Source organism: Triticum aestivum, chromosome 1D (genome assembly GCF_018294505.1).
Source record: "Triticum aestivum cultivar Chinese Spring chromosome 1D, IWGSC CS RefSeq v2.1, whole genome shotgun sequence".
NCBI classification, from domain to species: Eukaryota; Viridiplantae; Streptophyta; class Magnoliopsida; order Poales; family Poaceae; genus Triticum; species Triticum aestivum.
Genome location: NC_057796.1, coordinates 462,725,360 through 462,743,791, shown reverse-complemented (window position 1 = coordinate 462,743,791; position 18,432 = coordinate 462,725,360). Strand labels below are relative to the sequence as shown.

General features: G+C 49.2%; 2 protein-coding genes across 6 annotated transcripts; one reads left to right on the top strand and one right to left on the bottom strand.

Annotated features, from left to right (window-relative positions):
• Window positions 1–933: 933 nt before the first annotated feature.
• Window positions 934–17,823, bottom strand: LOC123182971 (fasciclin-like arabinogalactan protein 2). 5 transcript variants are annotated; one of them, XR_006492379.1, is made up of 10 exons: window positions 17,693–17,823; window positions 16,751–17,439; window positions 15,980–16,179; window positions 15,681–15,784; window positions 14,506–14,593; window positions 14,156–14,290; window positions 13,540–13,700; window positions 7,606–7,772; window positions 1,335–1,629; window positions 934–1,242 (listed from the first exon to the last, which is right to left on the bottom strand). XR_006492379.1 is itself a non-coding variant. In XM_044595681.1 (4 exons), the coding sequence occupies exons 2-3, from the start codon at window positions 17,374–17,376 to the stop codon at window positions 16,131–16,133; spliced, it is 675 nt and encodes a 224-aa protein (XP_044451616.1). In that variant the 5' UTR covers window positions 17,377–17,439; window positions 17,693–17,787; the 3' UTR covers window positions 15,516–15,784; window positions 15,954–16,130. The 5 variants fall into 5 exon arrangements, 2 of the variants coding, with proteins under 2 accessions (XP_044451616.1, XP_044451615.1); XR_006492380.1 differs by having other exon boundaries at window positions 936–1,242; window positions 1,335–1,449; window positions 17,693–17,819; XR_006492381.1 differs by having other exon boundaries at window positions 937–1,242; window positions 1,335–1,395; window positions 17,693–17,818.
• On the top strand, window positions 8,920–13,471 carry LOC123182970 (uncharacterized). Its single transcript, XM_044595679.1, has one exon. The coding sequence runs from the start codon at window positions 9,078–9,080 to the stop codon at window positions 13,098–13,100; it is 4,023 nt and encodes a 1,340-aa protein (XP_044451614.1). The 5' UTR covers window positions 8,920–9,077; the 3' UTR covers window positions 13,101–13,471.
• Window positions 17,824–18,432: the final 609 nt, after the last annotated feature.

Below are 18,432 nucleotides of genomic sequence, written 5' to 3'. Positions count from 1 at the left end.
GTGGTCAAATAAAAAAATCTGCGGCTACGGGAGGAAGACGAAGAATTAGAGGCAGGTCATCGTTGGATGAGAAGGGGCAGGGGATTAACGGATTTTAAGGCGGGGTACAGGATATCTCAGGTGGCGGAGATGGTGGTGGTGTTTAGAGGGATAGCCGACACATCATGTTAGAGCATTTCGTTTGCACCATCCATCCCGAACAATCACGGAAAATAGAAGAAATTGCTGGAACTATGTTATAAAGATCTATTTGGGTGAAGAGATAAGGAATAATGTAGTTCATGACGGTCATTTTCAACGTCTACATATTTTCAGCCTTGTCGGCACAGGAACACATAAAGTGAGGGGTGCGTGGGTTGAAAGAGTGAGAGGGCTGGTTGTGGTGAGAGAGTGACTGAGGTCAGAATAAGGCTAGGCGGTAAGCTAAAAAAACTGGATAGACAATATTTCTGATTGTGAGAGAATTTCTTAAGTGCATCAAGTAAATTTTAATTTGTAACATATTTTTAGTTAGATAATCACTCTATATGCATACATCGTCAAATTGTTTTTTTAATCAATTTACATTGCAAGTAAAGTAGACTTCAATTATTACCCAATTACGCCCATGCTATCTTTTCTCTACATGTGAAATTTGACTTGCGTTATGTTTATATAACTTCAGTAAAATATTTCAAAAGCCCGTGGCAACGCACGGGCATTATACTAGTTAGGAGGTAAGTCGTGAATTCAATGGACATCATTTTTCTGCTAATATTGATCGGTTGAGTTTTTTTTTAACACGGTTGAGTTTGATTTAGTTATACTCAAAGTTAAACTCACATCTCAACTGGTGGCACGAATTATGTCACTAAATAAGAATAAGATAAGATTGGCCGCATCGGATTTCAACTCACTTTTTTATTTGCAATAATAATATATAAACTCAGAAAAAGGTAGTACCAATCAACACACTATCTTATAGTAGTGTATTCCGTTAATGCCCACCCGTATTTGCAAGTATGGGCTGCGGTATACTTGGGCACTTATTTTGACACTCTTCGTAGGAATCGTAACACGGTACGTCTGGCAGAGTGACGCAGCATATGCATTTCGCCCACCAGGTTCTAAAGTTTTCACCTTTGGTCTTACAATCTCTATCGAGACAAAATTTCAAGGTAAGTTTGCTCTCGTCAGGTGACGAGACCAGCGTGGTCGTGTTGGCATGGTCATCTTTGTAGGTGCTCTCGGGCTCACGACGACCTATTACATAGATAACATTATATACTGTTATCAGTCCATAATGTGCATATAAATAAATATAGAAAAACACTACGATAGTGATGTGTACTTACATTGTCCAACCGTAAGAAGGCACCCAATGAAAAAAACGGCAATTGTGTACGCAGCGCTCCCCTTCATATTTTCCACGAACCGCATGCGAGATTATGAGGTAGTTTTAGAAGCAATCTGATGCAATGGCATAAAAACTCACCCTCGCCTCAGTATATATAGGCATATGCATTAATTATGGCATATGGATTAATTGTCGATGATCACGTTTCATATACAGGAGCATGACACATATGCGCCGTGTGAGACGCTCCTCGCTAGGAATGCGTATAATCACCATAAGTACGCGGTGAGGATCTGCGAGGGAGGTTACCACGCATCAGCGCTGGGATCGGCAAGATTAGTAATCATAGTATACGCATCAGTGTTCCCTCAACAACAACAAAAAGTATACGCATCAATGCTGGGATCTGCGAGATTAGAAACCACAATATACGCATTATTGCTGGGATCCGCGAGGTTAGGGCATCCCAACGGCTACCCGCTAATTTTCTTCCAAATCCGTTCCGTGGACAAGGGGGACCAGTCCACGGACACGGATGCGGGAGGCCGCTATCCAACCATGCCCGCATACATTTCACCAACAATACGAACAAACCGGACGAAATTCGTTCAAACCGGGTGGATTTCATATGAACACGTCCGGATTTCATATAAACATGACGGAATTCATTAAGTTTTGGACATATTTAACCTAAAAGCGGAGCTCGTTCGACTATAATACCTAAACTAAATGATCGCCTGCGCCTGTTTCCCATGTCCGGCCATAAGCCCCGAGAACTGAAGCTTTGCCTTCTCCAGTTATGCCTCGACGATCTCCAACTCCGCCTTCAGAGCCCCGGGAACTGAAGCTGTTCGCCTCCATGTTGCCGCCAAGTGACTAGTCGTTTGACGATGCTCAGCCCACCAAACCTGGTGTCGACGGGAGGGGAGGAGTAGTGGCCTTCCTGAGACCAGAGCGGCGGCGACCTACCGTGCACTACTCTTCCTCACTACCGGCAGTGCCCGCGGACGTTGGCTTCATGGTCATGCCGGTGGGGCCGGCCTTGGCGGTGTCCTTGCCGTAGTCGGTCTTGCCCCACACCTCGTCCGCCGCCTCGTCAAACTCCTTGTAGGCAGCCTCCAGTTCAGCCCGACGTTGGCGGTACCGCTAGTTGGCGAGGTGGATGTCGCGGGCGGGGCGGTACGACTCGAGCAGCGCCTCCTGCTCCGCCACGTCCGTGTCTGTTGCGATCTCCCTGTCGGCGGTGATCTGCTCCTCCTGGAGGAGCTGGTGGTTGTAGGAGGCGCCACCCTGCGCCTCCCGGAACTGCTCCTTCCGCACCATGTCCATGTAATGGGCATGAGCCTCGCCGATGGTCATGGTGCAATGCACCAGCGGGGATGACTGGACAAGGAGGGTGACGCCAACTCATCGTCGACCGCGTCCTCCATTGGGACGTCGTCGTTCTCCGGCTGGTTGCCGGCCAGCCGACAGCAATGGCGGTCATCTCCTTCTTCTGCTCCAGCGGGAGCCCGTCCCAGAGATCTTTGGCACGCAAGGAAGCCATGGTGGGAGTGGTGCGAAGAGGAGAAAGGGATCGGAGGCGGGTGACTACGGCAATGGCCGGGGCTCCAGTTTATATAGCAATGATGGGCGGTAGAGGGATGGACGAGTGGCGCCGGAGTAGATGGGAGGTTCGGGCCTCCGAAGAGTAATACCCTACATCTTGATTGTGTTTGTTATTCATGGTGGAGGGATACCTCATGCGAAGAGTTACAATGGCATAGATGAGATTGCTACCGAGAGAGTTGTTTCTACAGGAGTAGATGAGAATGAGAACTCCCTAGCTTCTCCTTATATACTAGGTGGAGGCTAGGGTTTTACAAAGGAAGATGCAATATAGGGTTGCCGCCACACTAACTTGGAGGTTAAGTTGTTCGCATGGTGCTTATCTTCTTATTTAGGCTACCACCGCCGCTGGACCTTGTGGGCCCTCTAGCAGGCCTTCTGCCGCGCTCACCTCGGTGAGCCACCCTCAGTGTATGACACCGTCTGTAGCCCCCGAGCATGGTGGAGGTCGCATAAGTGGGTCTTGGAGACCTCTAGTGGACTCCTCCCTTTGCAGTGCTTGTCCTTGTGGTTTTTCCTTCCGAGAGCCCGGTTCGAGACCTTTGTGACTGGCAGCCCCTTATCAGGACTGCGCCGGCTGACCTCCCAAGGCTTTGACAGTTGTTGACATGGCCCAACCAATAGAATCGATGTCTTCTGGGAAGCTGTTTGAGTGGATCCCGTCAATTATGAAATGTGATGATGACGGGTCCGGAATCCGCGCACCCGCACCTCGCAAAATGGGAAACAACGGAAGACATGAGGCAGATGTCGTGCCGCGGGGCCCGGGGCTTTGGTTTTGAGCCGGCTATAAGGAGGGAAAAGGTGGAGGGTTTTCTCCTTCCTCGCTTTCACCCACCTCTGCCTCTCCGCCTTCAGTCTTCAAGCGTGCGCCACCGTCACAACTCCCCTGCCGCTCACATGCACGACTCTTTTTGACTCCATCCTTGTCATCGACATGGCCAAGACCAGGAGCGAGAAGATTGCTCGGGCTTCCAGCCAGGTTCCACCCACAGCCAGGGCGGAATGGAAGTGGAAGAGGGCCGCCTCAAAAGGCGGCAAGAAGCAGCCGTGGGAAGCCCCCAAGACCATAGGAAAGTGGTTCCCCTACATGGCCTCGTCCGAAGAGCTTCAGGTCTTGGTGGATGAGAGATTGATGCGAGCGGATCTGGAGCACCGCCTTTCGATGGGCGAGGCTACGCCGAATCCTCGTGCCAGTGAGCACGTCCTCTACCTAGAGTATTTTGGGAGGGGGCTCGTATTTCCCCCCATAGCTTCGTCTGTGGGCTGCTGCGCTTCTACGGCTGCTAGCTGCACCACATTCTGCCCAACGGAGTTCTTCATATCACCAACTACATCACTTTCTGCGAGTGCTTCCTCGGAACAGCTCCTCATTTGAGTTGTTCTAGTATTTCTTTTGGGTCTACGTCCAGGCAAATGGGGATGCCGTCTGCAACCTCGGGGGAGCCATCCTGCAACTCCTCCCAAACTCCAAGTTATTTGCCACGGACCTCCCGAAATTTGTTCAGGAGTGGCACAAGTCGTGGTTTTTACGTGAGCGGGCTCGAAAACAACCTGCCTTATCCCAAACAGAAGCTGCGGTCCTGGGCTCCAATGACCAAGCTATCACCGGGGGCCAAGATGCTAGGTGAGGCCACCGCCCGCCTGGAGAAAGGTGGCTCCAATGACCAAGCTGTCACCGAAGGCCAAGATGCTAGATGAGGCCGCTGCCCGCCTGAAGAAAGGAGGTGTGATGGGCGGTCATATTATCAGGACGTGGGTGGAGCACCGTGTCCTTCCTCTTCAGGCCCGGCCGTCCCCGATGTTGGGGCCTGAAGACCCGACGTGGGTGTCCGGGGACGAGCTGGGGTCGGAGCAGGTCGAGACCCACCTCAACTTCCTGATGGGGCCCAAGGCGATAGCATACTGCAAGAAGGCGGTCGTGAAGGCCTTAAGCGTCGACCACCCTCCGAGTGGCATAAGTGTCAAGACCTGATCGACCGCGACTTCAAGAATGATGTTGGCATCCTTCTTCTGTCCTTTGAATTGCCCATGCCATGTTGTACAACAGTTCTTCCACCTCCAGTGCATGCAATCAATTGAGCCAAGCATACCTAGAAACTCATGAGCTTTGTTCATCTCCAAAAGTTTCTGAGTGTCCTAAGGATTGGGTGCTCTCAAATACTCTGGCCTGAACACTCAACCACCGCCTTTAAAACTTTCCTGACGCACAAGATTGAAGTGCTCTCTCCAACTGCCAATTTATCATCAATAAAATAGGCCGGAATACTATATGTCATCATGCGCAATGCGGCAGTCACCCTTTGGATAGTGCCATGTCCAAGATCTCCGCAATCCTCCTCTACTCGAAGAAGTTGGCAATGTGAAGGAATAAATCCGAAGACATCCTAAACCAGCGTCTAAAGTATCACTCTGCATACACCAAATTTGGAGCAAAATAGTTGAGCATCAACCTATTGTGACCATCTTGCATCATCCTCCTCATGGCCAAGAATGAAACCACCATGCTTCAGCCTCTTGTTGTTGTATTAAGATCAAAGCAATGCCCTCTTGTTTGTTCATGTCATGATTCTCTTTGAACGAGGAATCATCCCATGAAGAGGATTCAAATGAACTCATCTACGATACAATAATTTCCATTACAATCTACTCCTTTGTGCACAACAAAAAAGCGAGAAGTGATAGGCAATTCCTCAAACACCTAGTGTGCGAGGAGTAAACTGGCTGGCCACTCGTCGGAGTCGAGGTGATCACTATGTCGGGTCGAAATGACCTTGGGAGGGCCTCGTTGACGCCAGGGAGGTCGAGCTTGTGGCCAAAAAGGGTGATGTTGCTTCGTTGACGCCGCCCGAAGCAGCGGCGGCCTGGCTTGGCCTGGTCGCGTGGTTAGCAACGACAACCACTACTCGAGCTCAACGGCCAGCAGCAACACTCCTGCGCCCGTCATGGGTCCGGAGCTGAGGGGTCGAGCGGCGGAGTCAGGGGCGGACCGGCGACAGTGACGTTGGCAACCGAGATTGAGCTGGCGGTGGTCGTGTGTCTGAAGTTTCTCGCTGCTAGTTGGGCTACGCGTGCTGCGGGGTTTGTTTTGCAACACCGCTGCAAATTTGCAGCACAAGAGGAAAATTTTGGGGTTGTCAAAAAATTTACAGCACTGGAGACAAGGCAGCTATTGAAGCACCATTTTTAGGCCCAAATGCCCTAAAAATAATCTTTAGGCAGCTGCACTATTATACATCATCTGTTCTATTGGAGATGCTTTTAACCGGTCGCGCCAAAACTACAAGCTCTTTTGTCTCCAAACAAGGGCAACCACGGCTCCTCTCTTCTCGAGAATTCCTAACTTCCTCTTCTCTACCCATATCTTGTTCATTCTGGAAACACGTCAAATTTTATTTTAAGTTTGCTTTCAGCTGAACATGTTAGAAAAGATTTCGTTGAAATTGTTCATTTGGAAATTTCCCGACTTCAGTAATTTTAAGTCCCATAGTTTGGCGCCTTCTAAAGCAGGCAGCACCCATAATACCGGCGCATAAACCGGAGATGCCGCCTGTCGGATCGGCGTGTCATCTGACAATTAGTCCGCCATATCATTGGCACATCTCACCGGGCCTACCCACCGCCTTACATGATATGGCAGCAGCACAATGACACGTACATGCATGCCACCATGATAGGCGCGGCAATGGGGGGTGCCATTGGTCAAAAAAAAGAGCAGGTTCTATACCTGACCGTTCTGCTTTCCCTACCCTAGCCGCCGCCAACAGCCAGGCGACTAGGGAGGCGATCTCCTTCCACCGATCTCCTCCGGCCGGTGCGCTGGCCCCCTCTCCCTCCAGCCGCTACTCCGGCGATGCCCTTCACGGTGGTGTCTTGGAGTTCCGTTCCTCCGCTCTGTAGTTAGGTTTTGGATTTGTAGGTCGTGATGCGTCGTTGGGGTGGTGGGAGCGGCGCACAGACGAATAAATCTGCCTCAGCTTCACTCCCATACCGGCGGTGCCCTTCACGGCGGTGTCTTGGAGTTGATGGCATCGTGCCTCTGCCGATCCTTCAGATCGGCAGCGTTAGGGTTCATGGATGGTGTTGGCGACGCGGCGGCGACGACTCCATCAGGTGTGTCTCTCCTTCTGCTCTGTCCCCGCTGCTATGGCGTTGTCTCCGACGTCATGGTGGAGCAGGGAGGTTTTGTCGTTCAGGAGTACGCGCAGGCGGTTGTCTACGCAAGTGACAGCTGGAAGATGGAGAATCTTGTGTGGGGTCTGTGGTTGAAGGCCGACAGTTCTGGTTTCCTCCTCCGACGTCGTCGTCATGCGGGGGTGTCAGTTCTGAAGTTCGATGGCGTGTTCGGGGACATGTTGCCCCGGTCTAATTCTTTCAACGGCTATGGTTTTGCTTCTGGCAAACTACTTTGGAGGTCTGCAAAGCTGCTGATCAGCGATGGAGCCGCGTCGAGCTTGGGTGAAGAGGTGATCTGTTTTTTTACCCTTTGGTGGCCGCTTCGGTGGTGTCGAAGGAGAGGGACAGACGTTGGTATTTTGCATAGGATTTTTCTATCTTTTCAGTCTTGTATGGTCGGTGCTTACGTGCCTTGTAACTTGATCTTTATTCTATATAAATGAGACACGTATTATTATGCAAAAAAAAATGGGGGTGCCACTTACCCTGGCGGAACATTTTTTAACAACACCAGCTGCCATGGCGAACCTTCATGTGCTACAGCGCCAACGGAATTGGCTTTGTCTCAGACAAAACATGCCACACGCACAGTATGACCACGCTTGTTATTGGCGGATGAACTTGGTTGCAATTGTCTTCAAAAGTGGGTTGCCTGGTCAGAGAAAAAACATGCCACACAGTATTAGCTTTGTCTTAAGTTGAACTTGTTTATATAGAAAAAATATATCAAGATTCACAATACCAAATCAATATAGATTACGATGGAATTTATTTTCATATTCTATTTATTTGATAATGTAGATGTTGATATTTTTAATATAAATCTTGTTGAAGTTTACAAATTTTGACTTAAGACAAACTTGATATGCGGAGTAAAAAGAAAAGAGTGAGTACTTAAACCCTTCGTTTCAAAATAAGAGTTGTGGTTTAGTTTAAATTTGAAATCATAACACCTACTCGTACTACCTCTATATCAAAATATAATACGTTTTCGTGGAGCCTCCATGGAGGCCTTTTTTTGAAAAAAAAATCAAAAATCAAACTTTTCGGTGTCAAAAAATGTGAAAAAAATTGTGCAACTAAACAAGAATGTTATGTGTATGTGTGTAAAATTTCAGGATGAAAAACATTGAAATGCGACCTGTACAAAAAAGACAAATTCATGGCTTGGAAGGATGAATAGTATCACGTGTTAAAAAAATCCAGATTTGTCTTTTTTGCACAGCCCTCATTTCAACGTATTTGTCCTGACAATTTACACACATGTGTGTTATGCCTTCATGTATATCTGTGTTTTTTTTCAGAATTTTTTGAAACATAGAAAATATGAAAATTGATGAAATTCAAAATTTTCAAAACCGAGATCCATGGAGCTTGGCCTCCGAAGAGAATATTCGGTTTTCGTGGGCTAAAAAAGTCTACAAAAGCGTCTAAGATTTTGATATGGAGTATTTTGGAACGAAGGGAGTAAGTTTAAACAAAGGTCATGTAGTACTAGTAGTGGGCCTAGTGGCACATTCATCAGTCTCTCTATCCACCGACATCCGTACTACTAGCATTTGATCATTGCACACCCCATCTATTTCTCCATCTACCGACCCCGGTAACAGCGTTGATCATCATGAGCCGATCCCGGATCATTGCACACCCCATCAATTTCTCTATCCACCGACAGCATTTCCGGCATCTAGTGCCTCGGGTACCTTGGGCAGTTGAGGCAGTAAATGCAACTAACCAATGTGTGAGTGCACAGCATGCATGTGAACGCCCTTGACGACGCCGTTCGTCAAGTCAAGATATTTTGTGGTTCTCCCATGAGAAAACGTCATGTATTCTGGATAGGTTCTCCCATGTGCGCCATCGCCACAACGTACCCAGCTCAGCTAGCCCTAGACTCCCCCAGCCAGACCAACTCAACCAGAGTAGAAACCACCAGCCAGCGGAAAGAGAGGGGGGCATGGCTGAGCTCGCCACCGGAGCCGTGAGCTCACTGTTGGTCGTCATCCGCAGCGAGGCGCTGCTACTGCGTGGCGTCCGGGATGATGTGCAGTTCATCAAGGAGGAGATGGAGAGCATGAAGAGCTTTCTGGCGCACCTGGCCAGGTGGGCACCCCCAGGTGGCGAGCATGACGAGCAGGTGCGTACCTGGATGAACCAGGTGCGGCTGCTCGCCCAGGACTGCAACAACTGCATCGACCTGTACCTGTATCGGAGGAACCCCGATATCCACCGCGCGAGAGGCGGTCTCCGGCGCTACCTCTGGTGGGCAACCTGGTTACTGCACAAGCTGGTCGCGCAGCACCGCGCGGCCGAGCAGCTGCGCCAGCTCAAGGAGCGGGCGCGTGACGTCGGCGAGCGGCGGTTGAGGTATGGCGTGGAGGTCCCGGCCAAGTCAGGGGAGGGGCAATCGCCTCCGGCACCTGGGCTAGCAGGGGCGGCACCTTCAGCACGGACTGCTGTGCGAGGTGGTCATGCTGCTGGGGACGATGACGGTGAAGAAGAGGGTGACGATCAACTCATGGGGGCAATGACAATCGGCGGTCATTCTGGTGGTCGAAGAGCCTTCATTGAGCCTCGCACTTTGGACGACTACGTCAAGGCAAAGCTACGTGATTGGGTAGATGAAACTCCTACAGAAGCCGGCGAGACTTTATCCGTGGTCCTTGTGGCACCGAACACTTATCAGGACCTTCTGGCTCTCATACAAGAATATTTGGTTTTTTCATCGGATTCAGACCTCGACTCTCATCCCTCGGTTTTGCCAGTGGAGAACGGCTACAATCGCTTTGTCTTGGTTGACATCCCGGCCGTGCACCCAAAGTTTATGCGGCTACGACCCAAGGAAGTTCTCTTCTACATTCTGCGCGAGCTCAGGCAAAGCACAAAAGGCAGAGTGGGAAAGAAGTATCTTGACCCCTTGGAAGTTCATGTAAGAAGATTCCAAATTTACAATCAAATTCACAGTGAAAAGAAGAGGGCTCTTGCTCTTCTCAAAATCAAGGAGAAGATCAAAAAGATGAAGATTTATGAAAAGCTTGACAAAATCAAAAGTGATATTCAAGGTCGACTACAAAGGGGCGACAAACTACCACAGCTGCAGGGTGAGTTTCACCAGCTGCACCTAGACGTACTCCTTCAGCTGCTGCTCCAGGCAGCTGTTGCTGCGTCTCAACAAGACCAAGGGAAGAACAATGACATGCAAATGTTACCAGAATGGGACAACATCAACAATAACATCATCGTCAAGAAGCTTAAGGAGCATATGGAGGAGGGGGGCGGAGGAGGAGGAGGGGAAATCGGAAGTCAGCAGCCGACATGGATTCACCTCGATGAGGCACAATATGCACACATCCTGTGGAAGCTGTTCTCCAAGGGCTGCTCCAGCAGCAAGCCCCTGCAGGCTCAGGACAGATGGTCGGACAAGCAAGCTACAAAGACCACAACGGCGGACAAGCAAGCTACAAAGACCACCACTGCTGAATTGGGTGAGGATCAAATCAAACCAATGATCCACAATGCAAAGGAAGGCACCTTACAGGAGCTGCAGAAAGGCGAGTATGACAAGAGTGAAGGGACAGCTGAATCTGGTAGTGTTCCGGATCAAAACCCAGAAACTGTTTCTGAAAAATTCGGTCAGATGATGGAGAAATTAAAGCAGGAGTTCAAAGAGCAGCTCAAGATCAAAGGTCTCGTGGACGAGATTAAGCGTAATTTGGAATATATTTCGGACTGGAATTGTTATGAATGTCCTCTGTTTATCCTCAGAGTTGATGAGCTGATGGATATTGCCACATGGGAGGGTACCAGAAATGCTTTGAGCCTGCTAAACTGCAGTGCCGATTTAATGATGGTCACCAACACAAATGACGTCCATCTGGCTAGAGAATATTGCTATCCACAGCGGGAACCTATAGCTATAGACTATTCTCTTGCTGGCCTCTACCATGATACAGTGCTCCAGCTTACTAGCCAGCAGAAGAATAAAGACAACTACAACCCCCAAATTTTTCATGATATCTTGTCCGAGTGTGAGCCACATGAATTCTGCATGAAGATCTTCACTCATGCTTTGTATGCTAACCCCAACAGGAGCAATGAGGAGTTACTCAAGCTGCACAGCACCTTGCAAGCTTTGCCAAAATCATTCAACAGCATCACTAAGGTGATGTTCAAGTTCTCTTACAACGATCTGCCTAAAGAATACAAGTCCTGCCTACTGTACCTAGCTATCTTCTCTATGGGACACAAGATCAGGCGGTCAACCTTGATTGGACGGTGGATTGCAGAAGGGCTGACATCCAATGAAGATTGGCTCAGTTCTGTGCGTCAGGCCAACCAATGTTTTGACAAACTCATTGACCGGTGCCTCATTGATCCTGCTGATATTGGTGCTGCAGGAAATGTCAAGAGCTGTGTCGTAGGTGATCTTTTTCATGGATTCATTACCACCATCGCCAGAAAACAACACATCGTGGAGACACGGCTGTCACATCACTTGGCTCGCCACTTCTCCATTTTCAACGATCTCCAGCTCCGTGGCTCTGATAGAATTGATAAATTCTTCCAGGGGCTCTCTGAATCATCTCGAGTATCCCTGCTCAAGGTGCTCGATCTAGAAGGTTGTCAGTGCTTTGGGAAGAACCGGCAGTACCTCAAGGACATCTGCAGCAAGATGTTACTTCTCAAGTATCTAAGCCTCAGGAGAACAGATATTACCGAGCTACCTGGTGAAATCAACAACCTCCGTGAGCTAGAGGTATTGGATATCCGAGAAACCGATGTGCCTCCACATGCAACAGCAAATATCCTGCTATTGAAGCTGAAGCGTCTGCTTGCTGGTCACATTGATCTGAATGCAAGCAAGTTTGGCTCTAGTAGCCGGGTTCCCCGTAGGATCGGCAAAATGGTAAACATGGAGGTCCTATCTAATGTCCAGGCCAAGCATAGTCATGATTTGAAAGATATTGGAAAGCTATGGCAGCTGAGGAAGCTAGGTGTGGTTATTGATGATAAGGATAGCCACCTCAGGAATTTGCTTCAGACAATCAGTGACCTCCATGAGTCCCTCCGTTCTCTGACAATCACTGCTAGTGTTCCGGTAGCCACACAATGCGAGGGTACTCCTTCCAGTGCAGAGTCACCAGATGGCATTGGCTCTCTCCTAAAAAACCATCCGAAAAGTCTTGAGAGTCTAAGCATCAGGGGAATCAGTCTTGTTCCATTGTTCATGAAAGGTAACAACAACAAACTTGCCAAGGTAACTCTTAGTAGCACCCTGCTGAGCCAAGATGATCTGGAAGTCCTTGCCAAGCTGCCCAAGTTACGGTGTGTCAGGCTCCAACATATTACATGCAACGAGCCCGCGCTCAACTTCAAGAAGGGTGAATTCAGATGCCTCAAGTACCTTCTTGTTGAGGACTCGGACTTGACTATCACTTTTGAGCATGGAGCAGCATGTGAGCTCGAGAAGATGGTTTTGTCTTTCAGCAAAGGTTCTATTTCTGGAGTTGACAGGCTTCCAAACTTGAAAGAGCTCGAGTTGAATAACAGCTTCTGCGGCAGGCTGCTATCATCATTTGGCAATGTCTCACAAATAGCCAAGCTGACTCTTCGTGGTACATTGCTAGAGCGAGACGCTCTACAAATACTCGCCAAGAAACCAAATCTACGATGTCTCGTGCTCTTGAACGAGTCTTTTGGTGGAATACAGAATGAGATTACATTAAAAGATGAGTTCTTATGGCTCAACCATCTTGTTGTTGACTGCTCGGCCATCACCAGGATCGTCTTCACCAGCGGATCTGCTCCTAGGCTTGAGAAGATTGTCTGGTCATCTTTCACATCTCTCTCCGGTATCCACAAACTTCCCAGTTTGAAGGAGCTTGAATTCAACGGTGGTCAAGTCCCCGATGAGGTGAGAGAGGGCATTGAAAAGCATAAAAACAAGCCTAGCCTTAAACTTATGGACCAAAAACTTTAAGACTGAGCAAAAGGAGATGAACAAGAGGACGACGACGATGCTGCAAGATTCTCTTTCTGCTGGAAAGAAACAGGTTCGACGCTGGAAGGGCCTCTTCTCCTTTGATCCCATAGTGTGGTTTGCGTGTGCTAGTGTGGATTGCAATCTGTTCTGCTTGTATGTTAATTTCTTTCTGCTGTACAACTAAGTATGTGTGTTTACTTTCTTCACATGGGTGCCTTGTGACTCTGACTGGGCATAAATGGTCGCATCTATGCTTGGATTTGAATTTGTGTGGCTTTCCTCTGTATCGAACATCATATGTATTCATGTAATAAGTGCAATGTTTGTGCACACATTTGACTTCTTATTAATGTAAAGTGTGATTTCAATATGTTTTGATTGGGCTCTGCAACTCAAAGATGAATTGGTGTGTGTTCATGAATCATGATATAGTTACCTGTAATGTATGTAGGCATCCGTTGCTTCAGACCAGCTGAGTAGCTGTTGCACTAATCCCTGTGTGGGTACTTGAAGCAGAGCTTTATGCAGATTAAGCATGTGCGATCCACAGTCTATCTGCATCTTCTGATTGCCAGGCAACAAGCATTATTCAGACACCTGCATTGTTTGATAGTATAGTTCAGAAGGGTATTGAACTATTGATTAAGTTGGTGATTTGGCCACCTGCATGGGTGCCTTAATCGATGATGCTGAGCCCATTTATTCAGACATAGGAATAACGCGTACAGAAGGACAGTTTCAACCCAGGCATTTATCTAGCGAAGCATTGGATATATAAATGGTTACCGGAGGTAGAAGAACAAGCATGAATCATCTTCAACCAGTGAACTGCCGATGCAGAGAGAGAGAGAGAGAGAGAGAGCCCATTTATTCAGACATAGGAATAACGCGTGCAGAAGGACAGTTTCAACCTGAGCATTTATCTAGCGAAGCATTGGATATATAAATGGTTACCGGAGGTAGAAGAACAAGCATGAATCATTTTCAACCAGTGAACTGACGGTGCAGAGAGAGAGCATGAGAGGCAGTAGAGTGAAATGATGGTATTGCACCTCAATGGCTGCCTTCGGCGCGATGACTTCGAAGAGCTGGAGCCTGGAGGCTTGGGTTGTTTGGCATCGCACCCTTCTCCGCCGTACTGTTTACCATCGACTCAATGAGAACCAAGCCGTCACAGCCCTGCAAGGCTGCAATGCAAGGTGTTTAAGGTGCTATCAGTTCCTCTGCTTCTAGGATAGGATGTGTGCATCTAAATTTCGGTCACCCATTTCTCATTCCTTAAGTCGGAACTAATAAACAGTACAAGCGCCGTACCTATTCTACTCATCTATCTACTGCAATTCAGAAAGAAAGAAAAATTGTGTAACGATCTACAGCGGTGGAAAAGAGCACTAGCACCTACCAACCAATCCATTTTGAAATGTGCAAACACCTGCAGCAATCACGGCTGTACACTTCCTCATGTAGGAAATCAAATCGAGGCACGAGACCTGCAGAAACAGAAGCGCACATATTAGGCATATATCCGATGGAAAAAATTAGCAGGAAAAATGTAATCTCTGCTGCTCTTATTCCTCTTGAGACCAGCGTATCGGAAGGAGTTGGGGGAGGTACAATACGTGCCCCATCTTCTCCTACCTTGGAAAATCCGTGACAGATGACGAGCAGCAAAGCACGACACCGACAGTGGCTTGTCCTTCCTCTCATTGGTGCCGCGCGATCTTGTCGATTTCGATTGGGACCACCAAGGAGGGGCAGGTGCCAGCAATGGCATTATGGCAAAGGGAACCAGAAGCTGCGGCGACGGCGCAGCCGCGTCTAACAGCAGCCGCCGACCGTGTCCAGAAGATCGAGGAAGAGAGGGAGAAGGGTGTGTGGTCTGTGGTGTGACGGTGGCGGCGTGGATCCGGATGAGACGAGGAAGTCCATTTTCCTCCATTGACTCGGCAGCTCCCACTGGGCATATAAGATCCTAAAACCCTTTCTTTCCAATGCAATTAGGTTCTAATCTTATGCTTAAATCATCATCTTCAACAACTCCACTTTACACCAAAGCTGCCCATACTGGAAGAATTGGTCATAGAAAACATTTGATCGTTAAAACTTAAGTCTGCTAGAGAAACACAGTGGTCGATGAAAAGGTGGAATATGAGAGAGAAACTTAAGCGCTCATGTAACGGGATCATCGAATTTATCACCTTCTGCCCGTAGCAACACACGGACACGGGCATTGTTCTAGTCATAGTATAATGCAACAATGATACGTATTTTTGTTGGAAGAAACGCATGACTAGCCTTTGGATTTTGTATCCATGCCGGTCGAGCCAACACGCGGGGGGCTAATTGTGACCTGTGAGTTCTTTGGGCCAATCAAAGAAAGGCCCCAGGGAACGCAACATATACATGGCCAGGTTTCGAACAAAAGAATGATGTTTGTACTCTTACTAAGCAATTTACTCGAAATATACATACAATCAGACATCAATCAGGTCAACACACATATAATCATCACTTCTTCAACCAGCATAATAATCTAAGACCACCATGATATTACACAGATGAGACGAAAGGAATTACTTGAAACCCATCACAGCAGGACATGACAAGTAGGGAATCCAATGCAAGATCACTACCGACCACGCATGAGCACACCGTTGCACCTCACTCACTTCTTAAGCACACTGCGACACAATAAAAACAGCATGGAGCAAAACGATTAGATTTGCACTATGAATGTGGTAACAATCAAGCAGGCGTGTAAAGAAATATGAGGTAGATTTTCATTCAGCAGCTGGTCCAAACTCAAGCTACTTAAACTTGCAAGCTGAAGTTTCTTGGCAGAGAAATTACTTGCTTGTAAAGGTAGGCAGCAATACCAAGTATGACGCAGAGCAGGATAATGTCGATGCAGAAGTAGTTAACATTAGGCCAGCTGATGTAAATGAAACAATCATGAACTAAGGTCCTTGTCGCTTATATATGGAGCCACAACATAGGTAGTAGCGATCTTGACACGAAACGATCTTCTCAGACGTCACCGAAGATCAATAATACCTGCGCGAGCACCAGCGCTGCCCTGCAGGGGAGAGATAGATACAGTTAGTGTATATAAGTAAGATTTGGAAACACCAGAAGCAATTCAAACACCCATGTAAGCATCACCCATCCCGACGTTTAATTTGCAGATGCATAAATACTTGTAAGCTATCACGTATGGTACGTGTGTAATCAAGCAGTAAGACTAGGAATCACTGTCGCTATATATTTACACCTGCTACATGCAAAAGATGGTTATGTTGCAGAATAAACTCAAGGCATCTCCCTAATAATCAGTTGGCAGCATGTGGCCTGATTATATGGCAGATATGTCATATGACAAGAAAAAAACGTAGGTAAATTTGGTAAGCACATCCCCAAGTCACAAAATGTTATGTACTATAGTATGATCTAAGCAGCCCGAGCCACCCACAGATAAATTCAGACAAGTGATAGAAAGTGTTGAAATTATTGTTTGTCTCTCTCCGTCAGTTTGGACTTTTGGATGAGTTGGCTCGAGCATGACTTCAATAGAAAGTACTACAATTATTAGCATCTAGAGCACGACAAGAGGTAACAAACTAAGCATAGAGAAGGAGATGAAGACTCACAACGCCAGGAGCCCAAAGAAAAGAAGCAAGGCTGGGAATCCAATCTCTGGCTCTCTCGGAATCATCACGTCGTCGATGATGTAGACAGCCAGGCGGTCGTGGTCGACGACCATCTCGGTGACAGCAGCAACCGACGGCGACGGCAACGGCGAAGAAAGTACCACGATATCTTCGTAGACATCGATGGTGAGCATGCTTCTGGAGCCCGGCAAGGGCCCCTTATCAAGCGTCGGCACCTCCTCCCCGTTGATCAACCTGAGCGCCTCCTCGGAGCGACGCGACGGCACTCCATGGTACAGAAGAAGGGCGACCTGCGCGTAGGCGCTGAGCTTGTTGAATCTCGGAGTGAATGCCGCCACCGCCTCGTCGTCTGGGCAGAAAATGGTGAGCCCCGCATTGCGGGCCCTCTTCTCACCGAACACGTCGAACACGTCGGGGGTTTCAGCCTCCTTCTCTAAAAAGGAACGGAACACCTCGCCCACGCCGGCCGTGGTGGCAACGAGGCCGGCGAAGGCACCACACCCCTTGTCAGACAAGATCTGCTCGATCATGAGGCCCCCCGACGTGGCCTTGGCACAGGGGACAAGCAAGAGGACGGCGATGGCGATGGCTCCGGCGAACGGCATGTGGTTAATTCGATCCACTGCTCGTCCTAGCAGGCAGAAGGAACGACGCAGGACGCTCAGTCCCTGCACGACACAGAAGCGGAGTAAGCAGCCGTAGCAGGAGCACACAAAATGGCCACGAAAAGCAGCGGTACGGGCCGGCAAGAAGGAGAAGCAGCGGCATGACAGAGCGAAGGCAGCGCACGAGCACGCGGGGCCGGCGGCGGCGAACAGCAGCACCTGCATCATGGCGGGGCGGCGCGTCGAGCTGGTAACCCTAACCCTAGATCGCCGGCCCGGGCAAATTGGGTGAGCGAGAGAGAGACAGAGGACTGACCTAGCCGCCGCCGTCGAGGACGACGGGGAACCGCTGGGAGGAGCCGCCGCCGGCGAGGACCACGGGGAATCGCTGGGAGGAGCCGAGCAGACTAGTGGCCCGATGGCGAGGGAGTTTCTCAATTCTTCTCATCGATGCCGATTAACAGTGTCATAAGTGCCACCTGCCCACTTGGGCCCTCGACCGGTTACATGGCCTGAGGCCCAACTGCGCTGCTGCACTTTCAGTCCGCTGCAAGTTCAGGTTCAGATATCTGAACTTCATTGTCTCAAAAAAAAAAAAAAGGTATCTGAACTTCAGGCGTGACATTCGCCCTTGCTTGAGCAGCTGCTTCGCCCCAAATGTCGTCGTCGGGGCAACGGTGGCACAGCACCTCGTAGTCCTCCCATGTCGACCACCGGACTTGGAGTTGAGTGATCGCCTTTCTTCAGCAGGCGGCGATCGAAGACCTTGGCAGTATGGTGTCACTCGTCTTCACAAGACGGCGGACATGGCGCCAGCCGGGCGTCCGGCGGCTGTGGCGGCTTCACAAGACGGAGGACGTGGCGCCAGCCGGGCGTCTGGCGGCCGTGGCGCGGCCGTATGGGAAGCAAGCGGTCAGGGCGCCGGCCGGGAAGCGCTCGGCGGGAGCGTAGCCGGAGGGCGAACCCGAGGGCTTAATAAAGAAGGCGCGCCGCATCGCCCCGACACCGACCCCGACGTGCGCGATTCTGACGAGCGCTGGGTAAGAGCCCTCGTCT